Below are 13,016 nucleotides of genomic sequence, written 5' to 3'. Positions count from 1 at the left end.
CTGGTTTTTAGAGGAGGAAAACAAAAAAATAATAATATTCTGAACGAAACAGTGGATGTATGATTTTTGTGGTTCATGCTGTGGCCACAGACATGTGATCTGATGGTGAATTTGGGGTGACCCAATGTAAAAATCCTGAGGATCCATGTCCTTTTACCTCCCCCCTACCAGGCAACCTCAGCTAGCGTCCCTTATCTCTCTCCCGATCCCACCGATCAGCTGCTTCCTTTCAACACTCCCTTCCCTCTTGTTTGCCTTTGTGTCTTTTCCTTAGCTGGAGCAGTTTTTTGCTCCTCCTTTTCTTCTAATTTCTCTCCTTATTGCTTTAGTCTTCCTGTTTCCCCCCTTTGCAAGTTTGCTGTCTTTACCTCCCCCCTCCCAGGCAGCCTCCTTTATCTCTAGCGTCCCTTATCTCTCTCCCTGATCGGCAAACAATCAGCGGCTTCGTTTCAACACCCACTTTCCTCTTTCAGAAAAAAAATAGCATGATCTGCTTTTTGCCCCTGGACAATTCGGCTCCAGGGACCACGCATTCGCTCCATAAGACGCACAGACATTTCCCCTTATTTTTTAGGGAGAAAAAAGTGTGTCTTATGGAGCAAAAAATACAGTAATTTCCTCCTGGAGCCTGATTGGTCTTCTCCTGCAGGCCAAACAGTTGTTGCGTTCTAGGATCCTACCTGCCTATTGTTCTAGGATCCAAGCTTAGTACATAACAGATGGGTTTGGGTGTTTCTTCTGTCAGGACATCTCGGTAGCCCCTGTCCGGCTACGAACCTATTTCCTTGCTCACGTAGCGCAGAATCTTGACTTCTGGATGTTTGCCTCACAGGCCGGGTTGTTGCGCAGCTCCGGGGATGCGCTACAATTCCTCGAGCTTCTTCCCAGACGAGATCCTCAATTTTGTGAAGACGCATCCGTTGATGGACGAGTCGGTTCCGTCGCTGGGCAATGCGCCCTGGATCATCAGGACCATGACCCGGTAAGGGAGAGCTAAAAGAATTTCAACGTGGGTATGTTTAGCCTGGGACGCGGGTGGCGCTGTGGGTTAAACCACAGAGCCTAGGCCTTGCCGATGAGAAGGCTGGCGGTTCGAATCCCCGCGACGGGGTGAGCTCCTGTTGCTCGGTCCCTGCTCCTGCCAACCTAGCAGTTTGAAAGCACGTCAAAGTGCAAGTAGAGAAATAGGTACCACTCCAGCGGGAAGGTAAACGGCATTTCCGTGCACAACTCTGGTTCACCAGAAGCGGCTTAGCCCTGCTGGCCACATGACCCGGAAGCTGTACTCCGGCTCCCTCGGACAGTAAAGCGAGATGAGCGCCACAACCCCAGAGTCAGCCACGACTGGACCTAATGGTCAGGGGTCCCTTTACCTTTACTTATGTTTAGCCTGGAGAAGAATGAGGAATTAAAGTCTGCTGACCAATTTAATCAAGAGACAGCCAGTGTATTTTTTCAGCTGATTTACCTAATTTGGAATAATCAGCTACCCAGAGCTGCTACCATTCCGTTTCCATGCAATATATATTGCAGACCTCTCTTGTGTGAATACTTTGTGCATTTTACGTGTGTGTGTGTGTGTGTGTGTCAGAGACGGGAAAACAACCGCTTTCCATTAATTTCCTAAGCACCACCGCCAAGGCGAGCTGGTTCTAATTAAATCTGTCTTAATTGATGTTTTATGTGAAATTAATCAAGCATCGTTCCTGTTGTCTCTCAAGCCAGAAATGCACACTGGGAGATATTGGCCTGTGGGGTGGGGTCTGTGTGCATCCTTCAGGCTGTGCTTAGCCAAAAAAAATAATTTGGGGGGGGGGGGAGCCCTGGACAGTGGCAGGAACGGAGGCAAATACATAATTTACATCCCCATAGAGTAGAGATTGTCCATCGCAACCCTATAGCCCGTTGCACCTCCTTCACCCCTATCCTCGCCCGGTGCTGCTAGCGAGGCTAGCTTCACATGCAAAACAGCCAGAATTAATTGGTGGGGATAATTGCAGATTTAATGAGATGACAGAAAACTTCCCTCTAATTGACTACCCGCCGCCACCCGCTTTGCAAAGGGTAGAGCGAGCCAGCCAAGGCGGGTGTTTGAGAAGGAGGTGGGGGTGGGATATGGTTGATTAAATGTGTCGTTGCGTTTGGCATCTGTGATCGTGGCTGTTTTAGAAACAGGGGTGTGGCGGGCAGAGAATTTGGAGGAGAGGAGAGGTGTGTCTATCCTAGGAAAGTGGCTTGCAAAATTCCCTGCGATTGATAGGTTCCACGGGAGGGATTTTAAATATTGTGTATAGAGGGACACGGGTGGCGCTGTGGTCTAAATCACTGAGCCTCTTGGGCTTGCCACTCAGAAGGTCAATGGTTCGAATCCTCAAGGCGGAGTGAGCTCCTGTTGCTCTGTCCCAGCTCCTACCAACCTAGCCGTTCGAAAACACACCGGCGCAAGTAGATAAATAGGTACCACTGCGGCGGGAAGGTAAACGGCATTTCCATGCACTCTGGTTTCCATCACGGTGTCTCGTTGTGCCAGAAGCCGTTTAGTCCTGCTGGCCACGTGACCCGGAAAGCTGTCTGTGGACAAACGCCAGCTCCCTCAGCCTGAAAGCGAGATGAGCGCCACAACCCCATAGTCACCTTTGACTGGACGTAACCATCCAGCGGTCCTTAACCTTTACCTTTAACTTATTACCTTTTGTGTATAGACACACACAAACAGACAAATCTCATTTTCTTTTTGGCAATCCCTCATAGCCAAGGAATATTGTCTTTCATGAACGTGGTTTTGACGGTGTGTCCGTAAGTGACCTTGAAGGCCAATTCTGGATTCACACGCCCTTCCACAGTGGGGACATTAGTTTCCAGGCAGGAGTTGATCCTGGTGAGGGTTTGCCTTCCTTTTAGCACGTTTTCCCCTTTCGTCCTGAGTTCGAGCATCTTCAAAGCCCACGACACCTTTGGTAAAGGCTGTTCTCCAACTGGAACGCTCGCAGGCCAGTGTTTCTCAGTTGTCGGTGTTTATACTACATTTTTTAAGATTTGCCTTGAGAGAGTCTTTAAACCTCTTTTGTTGACCACCAGCATTACGCTTTCCATTTTTAAATTCGGAATAGAGCAGTTGCTTTGGAAGACGATAATCAGACATCTGCACAACATGACCAGTCCAACAAAGTTGATGTTGAAGAATCATTGCTTCGACACTGGTGATCTTTGCTTCTTCCAGTACACTGGTACAGTGGTACCTCTGGTTACGTACTTAATTCGTTCCAGAGGTCCGTTCTTAACCTGAAACTGTTCTTAACCTGAAGCACCACTTTAGCTAATGGGGTCTCCTGCTGCCACTGCACAATTTCTGTTCTCATCCTGAAGCAAAGTTCTTAACCCGAGATACTATTTCTGGGTTAGCGGAGTCTGTAACCTGAAGCGTATGTAACCCGAGGTACCACTGTATTAGTTCACCTGTCTTCCCAAGTGATGTGTAAACTTTTTCGGAGTTGATGTTGAAGAATCATTGCTGTGACAGTGGTGATCTTTGCTTCTTTCTGCACACACACACAGACACACACAGACACACACACACACCAGCCCTGCACTGGTTTTGTGCGCGCAGACGATAAACCCACCAGCTCTGTTTCTCCGGGCAGGTATCAGCTGCGCAAGATTGTGGTGGACCCCACAGCAGGACCCAGCAGGAACCACACCGTGGTATTCCTGGCCTCCGACACAGGCACCGTCTTCAAGTTCCTTATCCACACCAATGTCAGCACCAACTCTGCGACCGTAAGGGCCAGCAGCCAGAGTTTGCTGCTGGAGGAGTTCGAGACCTATCCCAGTGACAAGTAAGTTTGCCCATGGGCAAGAGTTCTTTTGGATTTGGTGGCAAGAGCAATGTTTGTGGAGAGAAGTCGGGTGCTGGCACTGAGCAGCAGGCTTGAATACAGAATGAAAAGCACTGAAGCAGTCCTTAAGATAAGTCCTCTGAGGCCCTTCTCTGTGTGCTCCCCATCACAGAGACGTTTGGAGGTTGGCAACAAGAGAACGGGACTTTTCGGTGGTGGCCCCCCTGATTGTGGAATGCTACATGTCTGTGGGTTAAACCACAGAGCCTAGCGCTTGCCGATCAGATGGTTGGCAGTTTGAATCCCCGTGACGGGGTGAGCTCCCGTTGCTCGGTCCCTGCTCCTGCCAACCTAGCAGTTTGAAAGCACGTCAAAGTGCAAGTAGATAAATAGGTACAGCTCCAGCGGGAAGGTAAACAGTGTTTCCGTGCGCTGCTCTGGTTCGCCAGAAGCAGCTTAGTCATGCTGGCCACATGACCTGGAAGCTGCATGCTGGCTCCCTCGGCCAATAAAGCAAGATGAGCGCCGCAACCCCAGAGTCAGCCATGACTGGACCTAATGGTCAGGGGTCCCTTTACCTTTACCTTTACACCAGGCAAAAAACATTCCTCTTTACCCAGTCCTTAGGCCATTAAATAATCTATGCCCTGTGAAATTGTGGAGGATTGTTATTATGATGACTATTTTATTATTATGAGGCTATCTGCCAGTATGCTTCCTATTATGTTTTTATTACAGTGGTGCCCCGCAATACGAATGCCTCGCAAGACGGAAAACCCGCTAGACGAAAGGGTTTTCCATTTTGGAGGCGCTTCGCAAAACGAATTTCCCTATGGGGTTGCTTCGCAAGACGAAAAAATATTGCGAGTTCCCGTGTTTATTTTTCTTTTTCCCCCTTTTCCTAAGCCGCTAAGCCGCTTAACAGCTGATCCGCTGATAAGCCGCTTAACAGCTGATCACTGGAAGCCACTTGACAGCTCTAGCGCTAATCCGCTAAGCTGTCAATGGGCTTGCTTCGCAAGACGAAAAAACCGGTAGACGAAGAGAATCGCGGAACGGATTCTTTTCGTCTTGCGAGGCACCACTGTATTGATGTTCTGTAACATGTTTTTAATGTGGTACACTGCCCTGGGTTCTTCTGATAAAGGGCGGTACAGCGGATGCTTGGGTTGCGAACACGATCCATGCGGGATGCGTCTGTGCACATGCGGGTTGCAATTCGGTGCTTCTGCACATGCGCAAAGCACGATTTAGTGCTTCTGTGCATGTGCAACCACCCAAACCCGGAAGTAACCCGTTCCGGTACTTCCAGGTTTTGGCGGGTCTATAACCCAAAAAAAGGCAACATGAAGCATCTGTAACCCAAGGTATGACTGTATATTATTATTATTATTATTATTATTATTATTATTATTATTATTAAACAGTGCTATTTTTCTAGAAAAAGAGGTGCCAGAACTCACTATGAACACCTCCCTTGTTCTCTTAGAATGGCAATGGCACCTTTCTGAGAGGTTCCGGTTGAAAAAACCCCCGGATAATAACAAACAGAATACAGTCGTACCTTGGAAACTGAACGGAATCCGTTCCAGAAGTCCATTCAACTTCTAAAATGTTTGGAAACTAAAGCGCAGCTTCTGATTGGCTGCAGGAAGCTCCTGCAGCCAATCAGAAGCCCCGTTGGACGTTCAGCTTCCAAAAATAGTTCGCAAACCGGAACGGTCACTTCTTGGTTTTTTTGGCATTTGGGAGCTAAAACGTCCAAATACCAAGGCATTTGGGATCCGAGGTATGACTCTAATCAGAATAACATAGGAGAAGCAAGAGAAAATTCTTCCATGTTCAGTTATGGGAGAGAGATTCCATTGTACTATCCTTCTGACTTTTTTGCAGTTGCCAAGCCAGTAATTTTCCACATTTATTTGCCGGTTCAAAAGTCTTTTGTTTCATCAATTTAATTTTCCATTCAATTTCTTGGTTTACTATTTGTGAATACGGAGATTGTAATGCTTTAATTTCCTTTTGAATCTGTTGATTTTTGGGGTTACATCTCAGTTTTTTCTCTTTCTCCTTTAATTGAGACAGAATCTTTTCCTTTTGCTCATTCTGTGTTTTCTTCCTGATAGAGTTCTGTTGAATCAAAAAACCTTGCATTACTGCTTTACTTGCATCCCATACAACCATTGCTTCAATTCCAGGATTTAGGTTCAACTCAAAATAGTCCTTTAGGGTCTTTTGAGCTTTATTTACAATCAAATCATTTCTCAGCAAAGTGTTATTCATCCGCCATCTAAAAGAACCCTGTAGATGATCCCTATCTTCAAGTCTGAACAAAATGCTTGTTTAACCTGGAGATAGGCTGTCTGGACGCGGGTGGCGCTGCGGGTTAAACCTAGGACTTGCCGATCAGAAAGTCGGCGGTTCGAATCCCCGCGACGGAGTGAGCTCCCGTAGCTCAGTCCCTGCTCCTGCCAACCTAGCAGTTCGAAAGCACATCAAAGTGCAAGTAGATAAATAGGCACCGCTCCAGCGGGAAGGTTAACGGCATTTCCGTGTGCTGCTCTGGTTCACCAGAAGCGGCTTAGTCCTGCTGGCCACATGACCCGGAAGCTGTACGCCGGCTCCCTCGGCCAGTAAAGCAAGATGAGTGCCGCAACCCCAGAGTCGGTCATGACTGGACCTAATGGTCAGGGGTCCCTTTACCTTTACCTTAACCTAAACAGCCTCAGTCCAGTATATCTGAAGGAGTGTCTCCACCCCCATCATTCTACCTGGACACTGAAGTCCAGCACCGAGGGCCTTCTGGTGGATCCCTTGCTGCAAGAAGTTACAGGAAACCAGGAAGGTGGCGCCCGCCCTGTGGAACGCCCTTCCACCAGATGTCAAAGAGAACAACAAATACCAGGCTTTTAGAAGACATCTGAAGGCAGCCCTGTTTAGGGAAGCTTTTAATGTTTGATGTATTACAGTATTTTAATAGTTTTTTGGAAGCCGCCCAGAGTGGCTGGGGAAACCCAGCCAGATGGGGGCGGGGTATAAATAATAAATTATTATTATTATTATTATTATTATTATTATTATTATTATTTATTTAGGCTGTCTGAATTTGCATTGCTTTGTAACAATTTGTTGGGTCTCTGGACCGTAATAAAGATTGATTGATTGATTGATTGATTTTTCCCCTTCAGGTGCGGAAAAGACAATGTGGGTGAACGGAAACTTCTGGGCATGGAATTGGACAAGGCCACGGGGTCCCTGCTCCTGGCTTTCCCGCCCTGCGTGGTTCGTGCCCCCGTGGCCCGGTGCCAGCAGCATTCCGGTTGCATAAAGTGAGTTTTCCATTCCTGTTCCCATGTGCTGGGGTTTTTAACGCAGCCTCCACACACACACACACACACACCCTGACAATGGGTTGGGACAGAGGAGGAGAGTCGATTCACTTTGCGTCGAAAGGCAGGCACCTTAACACCAGTAAAGTTGGTGAAAATGTATAGGATGAGGGATAAAAAAATGTTGGAAATGCATAGAGGCTGACGGGGATTTTTATCACATGTGGTGGACTTGTGATAAAGTTAAGAACTTTGGGGAGCAGATCTATAATGGACTTAAGAAAATATTTACCGTATTTTTCGTTCTATAAGACGTACCAGACCACAAGACGCACCTAGTTTTTGGAGGAGGAAAACAAGAAAAAAAATATATTCTGAATCTCAGAAGCCAGAACAGCAAGAGGGATCGCTGCGCAGTGAAAGCAGCAATCCCTCTTGCTGTTCTGGCTTCTGGGATAGCTGCGCAGCCTGCATTCGTTCCATAAGATGCACACACATTTCCCCTTACTTTTGAGGAGGGAAAAAGTGAGTCTTATAGAGCGAAAAATACGGTAAATATTTTACCAAAAAACCAGAAGCCTTCTTACTGGGTTTGATGGGGAAAGAAATCAAGAATTCGGACCAAAGACTATTTATGTACGCCACAGCAGCGGCAAGAAACATGCTAGCCCCAAATTGGAAATTACAATAAATTCCTACCATTGTGGAGTTTCAGGCGAAAATGATGAACTATGCGGTGTTAGCCAAGCTGACCAGCAGGATTCGGGATATTGGGACGATCAGAGATTCCAGGAAAGTTGGAGTAAATTCACTGTGTATCTAAAGGATAATTGTAAAATCTTAAAAACACCGGCAGGGCTGAAATAACTCCTACAATGTAAAGACAGATAAGAGGTTTAATACTAAAATACGCAATCTAAGAGAATAAGGGATACCTGTTGAAGGGAAGGAGGGAAGTCGCAAGCTTGGCAGAGCTAAAAGTATATATGTTATTTGATGTATTGTATAAGACTGTGTTTGGGACGTGGGTGGCGCTGTGGGTTAAACCACAGAGCCTAGGACTTGCCGATCAGAAGGTCAGCGGTTCGAATCCCTGCGATGGGGTGAGCTCCCATTGCTCAGTCCCTGCTCTTGCCAACCTAGCAGTTCGAAAGCACATCAAAGTGCAAGTAGATAAATAGGTACCGCTCTGGCAGGAAGGTAAATGCGTTTCCGTGTGCTGCTCTGGTTCGCCAGAAGCGGCTCAGTCATGCTGGCCACATGACCTGGAAGGTGTATGCCGGCTCCCTCAGCCAATAAAGCGAGATGAGTGCCGCAACCTCAGAGTCGGCCACGACTGGACCTAATGGTCAGGGGTCCCTTTTCCTTTACCTTACAAGGCTGTGTTAAGAAAATAATAAAAAATTATTGGGGGGGGGGAGAAAATAAAGGCAGGCTTCCCCAATTCGCAGTTTACAGAACGAATAGTCAGCTATCCCTCAGAATTCACGCTTCTCCGAATTTTGCAAGGTGGTTCTTCGGCCATGTTGGGCATGGGGGGGGAGGGATATTCTAGGAGAAAGCGTGCGTATAAAAATGCATATGTCAGACGCTGAAAAGCTCGTTATCACTGGGGCAAGAAGATCGTCGGTGTTGCTGAATTAATTGAACCGAAAAGTTTAAACTAGATATTTGGGAGGGGTGCAAAAAAAAGCATATATTAGCAGCAAATAAGTAAATAAAATAACATGCAAAAATGTTGCATGCATTACGCTGGAGGGCATTGCTTTGCAAAAAAAATAATGTGTATAATAAGGGGAATTTTGCACTAATATGCTGGTGAAATTTCACAAGGACCCTTCTAAAATAAGCAAGTAAGTAAACAACAAGCTAGTGTGGTATTGTGGAGAACTGAGTTTCAGGCTTGAAAAAATGAGAAACTGAAATTTATATACCATATTTTTCGCTCTATAACACGCACCTGACCATAACACGCACATTGTTTTTAGAGGAGGAAAACAAGGGAAAAAACATTCTGAATGAAACAGTGGATGTATCATTTTTGTGCTTCATGCTGTGGCCACAGACATGTGATCTGATGGTGAATTTGGGGTGACCCAATGCAAAAATCCTGAGAATCCCTGTGGATCCATGCTTTGTAACCACGTTTTTGCACCATTGCAGCCCCAGGCAACAGTGGGTGCGTGATTTTTGGGGGGCAGGCTGTAGCCATGGACATGCTATGTGCTCTGATGGTGAATTTGGGCTGACCCAATGCAAAGATCCTGAGGATCCATGTGGATCCATGCTTTTTAACCACGTTTTTGCACCATTGCAGCCCCAGGCAACAGTGGGTGCGTGATTTTGGGGGGACAGGCTGTAGCCATGGACATGCTATGTGATCTGATGGTGAATTTGGGGTGACCCAATGCAAAGATCCTGAGGATCCATGTAGATCCATGCTTTTTAACCACGTTTTTGCACCATTGCAGCCCCAGGCAACAGTGGGTGCGTGATTTTGGGGGGACAGGCTGTAGCCATGGACATGCTATGTGATCTGATGGTGAATTTGGGGTGACCCAATGCAAAGATCCTGAGGATCCATGTGGATCCATGCTTTTTAACCACATTTTAAGTGGGGAGGGAAGGAAAAACACAGAACGGACAAGGAGCACGAGAGGGGTGTGCAGAGAAACAGCTGGCTAAGAATGCAGGAGAGGGGTATAACGGGAGGGAGGAAAGGAAGGCAAAAGTTTTCCCTCACCTACCCACCCAAGCCAGCCAGCTCGCTCTCTCTCTCTCTCTCTCTCTCTCTCTCTCCCTCCTGCATGTTTTCAGCAGCACGGAGCACAGAGACACACTCTGCTTTCCCCTCTGCTTGCCTGGAGGGGCTTTCCCTGCTCTTTGTTCCGTTTGAGCAAACACAGCAAGGAAACAGAGGTGGATGGGCAGTAAGACCCTGAGGCAGAATGCAGGAAAGCAGCCGCTTCCTCTTTTCAGGTTTCCCTTCTCTGAGACGCGCGATTTGATTTTTGCCTGATTTTTTTTTTGCCTCCCCTCGCGCCATTTGGCTCCAGGGACCACACATTCGCTCAATAACACGCACAGACATTTCCCCTTCCTTTTTAGGAGAAAAAAATCTGTGTGTTATAGAAGGAAAAATACGGTATTTTCCTGGCCCTGTTGAGGAAAGGGTTTGTACTGAAGGTTACTACAGAGAATTTGTGTGGAGCCAATACATTCCGGCGCTCCCCCTCAGTTGCCAAGTCCGACACCTGATTGAGCAGTGAGAAGTGTCCACGGGGTCCCCTGTCGCGTCACTTAGAGCTGGTACAAAAAGTTCCCTGACCCTGCCATAAGCAGGAAGGGGCTCAAGCAGACCAACCCCAATTTTCTGTTTTTGTTTTTCAACTGACACTCAGCTTTTTGCAGCTACTGATTGACGGGGCGTGGGTGGGTTTTCCCCCTTACATTCTTTTTTTAAAAAAATTGTTCGTCTGAAAATATTGTGCTTCCCTCAACCGTTCTGGGAGTCCCATTTGGGCCGCAATCTCATCACCAAATCTGCTGTTAGAGAAAGAGTGCCGTTGAAAGAATGAAGCGATTCTCATTCCAAGAGGCTTTTCATCACAATTGGCGCCGTTTCCATTCCTCTGCGGTTCAGTTTCCACCGAATACATTACATCGTTTGTCTTGCTGTCTGCTATTTAACATAATTTCAGCAACTATTCATGTAACATGCGTTCCAACAGAAAGGGGCCACCAAAATTATCTAGCCCCATCATTTTGTTGTTTATTTTCTGTTTTTCAAATAATTAAAAATGTTTACAGTGATACCTCGGGTTAAGTACTTAATTTGTTCTGGAGGTCCATTCTTAACCTGAAACTGTTCTTAACCTGAAGCAACACTTTAGCTAATGGGGCCTCCTGCTGCTGCTGCGCCGCTGGAGCACAATTTCTGTTCTCATCCTGAAGCAAAGTTCTTAACCCAAGGTACTATTTCTGGGTTAGCAGAGTCTGTAACCTGAAGCGTATGTAACCTGAAGCGTATGTAACCCGAGGTACCACTGTATTTAAAAAGGAAAATTGAAGGTGGAGGAGGGCCCATCTTAAGAGCAGAGGGATGGCACTTTAAATAATTATTATTATTATTATTATTATTATTATTATTATTATTATTATTATTATTTACTTATACCCCACCCATTTGGCTTGGTTTCCCCAGCCACTCTGGGTGGCTTCCAACAGGAGATTAAAAATACATTAAAACATCAGTCATTAAAAAACTTCCCTAAACAGGGCTGCCTTCAGATGTCTTCAAAAAGTCAGGTAGTTGTTTATTCATTTGACATTTGATGGGAGGGTGTTCCACAGGGAGGGCACCACCACCGAGAAGGCCCTCTGCCTGGTTCCCTGTAACCTCACTTCTCGCAGGGAGGAAACCGCCAGAAGGCCCTCGGCGCTGGATCTCAGTGTCCGGGCAGAACGATGGGGGTGGAGACACTCCTTCAGGTATACTAGGCTGTTTAGAGCTTTCAAGGTCAGCACCAACACTTTGATTTGTGCCTGGAAACGTACTTGGAGGCAATGTAGGTTATATGAGTCTGGGTTCCTAGTGCAGCAATGCCCAGAAAGCTCTCCGCGGCGGCTGTGTTTTGAGGACACGGGTCCCACACGTCTTCGCCTGCGAGGTCTCGAGCTGATTCCCACAGAAGGCAACGGACTGCCTTTCCTCAACGTGATATTGGAGTCGTTTGACACCCATGTGGGGGCTGCCACCATCTCTCTGCGGCGCATGCAACATTCCCTCCCCATAATTGCCAGGCACAGAAGCCCCATTATTTACAAGTTCCCCGCTTAATACCTGGCCCTGGAGTGGGAAAATTTAAAACGCTAGAAGTGAAATAAAAAGAGTAGGCTTGTCTCCGAACGAAAGGTCACGGGGCCTGGGGGTTCAGAGCTGGAGGATGGATAATCCCAAAAGGGCATGGGAAACCAGAGAGGGGGTCTTCTTCCCTCATTCTCCTCTCCTCCATACTTGCACATAATCTCACACTTGGGAGAGGCTGTGGGGATAATTGGTAGGAGGGCATTTGCCTTTGGGGGGGGGGGGTCATGCATGTCCAGCTGAGATGAAAACTTGCCAGGGAAGTTCCTGCTCCCAGCTTCCCACCAGACCCAATATTTCGTCTTCATCTCCAGCTCCCCAAACATGAAACCACTAGAGCAGCCTTTCTCAGCCTTGGGTTCCCAGATGTTTTTGGACTACAACTCCCATCATTCCTGACCCTTGGTCCTGTGAGCTAGGGATCATGGGAGTTGTAGGCCAAAAACATCTGGAGACCCAAGGTTGAGAAAGGCTGCAATGGAGGAACCATAGAATTGTGGAGCTGGAAGAGACCCGAGAGTTGGTCGCTCCCAACTCTACTCCCAGTGCCTGGAGGTGGTTGGAGGATGGATGGGGACTAACAGATTGAGGTTGAATCCTGACAAGACAGAAGTACTGTTCTTGGGGGACGGGGGGCAGGTGTGGAGGACTCCCTGGTCCTGAATGGGGCAACTCTGCCCCTGAAGGACCAGGTGCACAGCCTGGGAATCATTTTGGACTCACAGCTGTCCATGGAGGTGGAGGTCAATTCTGTGTCCAGGGCAGCTGTCTACCAGCTCCATCTGTATGCAGGCTGAGACCCTCCCTGCCCGCAGACTGTCTCTCCAGAGTGGTCCATGCTCTGGTTATCTCCCACTTGGACTACTGCAATGCGCTCTACGTGGGGCTACCTTTGAAGGTGACCCAGAAACTGCAGCTAATCCAGAATGCAACTGGGAGTGGCTGCCGAGACCCTATAACACTGGTCTTGAAAGACCTACATTG

General features: G+C 47.3%; 2 protein-coding genes across 4 annotated transcripts in view; both read left to right on the top strand.

Annotated features, from left to right (window-relative positions):
- The window catches only part of LOC310835517 (uncharacterized protein), a 691,527-nt gene that overhangs the window by 525,018 nt on the left and 153,493 nt on the right, over positions 1–13,016 (top strand). The window lies entirely within an intron of this gene.
- The window catches only part of SEMA6B (semaphorin 6B), a 174,407-nt gene that overhangs the window by 150,292 nt on the left and 11,099 nt on the right, over positions 1–13,016 (top strand). For all 3 annotated transcript variants that reach the window (XM_083720286.1, XM_083720287.1, XM_083720288.1), the window contains 3 exons: positions 833–982; positions 3,642–3,836; positions 7,025–7,165. In XM_083720286.1, the coding sequence (XP_083576412.1) occupies positions 833–982; positions 3,642–3,836; positions 7,025–7,165 (486 nt within the window). The remainder of the gene's footprint in view (positions 1–832; positions 983–3,641; positions 3,837–7,024; positions 7,166–13,016) is intronic.

Source organism: Podarcis gaigeae (assembly GCF_964106915.1).
Source record: "Podarcis gaigeae genome assembly, chromosome: 18".
In the NCBI taxonomy this organism is placed as follows: Eukaryota; Metazoa; Chordata; class Lepidosauria; order Squamata; family Lacertidae; genus Podarcis; species Podarcis gaigeae.
Note: the sequence above shows the minus strand (reverse complement) of the source record. Positions and strands in the feature narration are given on the sequence as shown.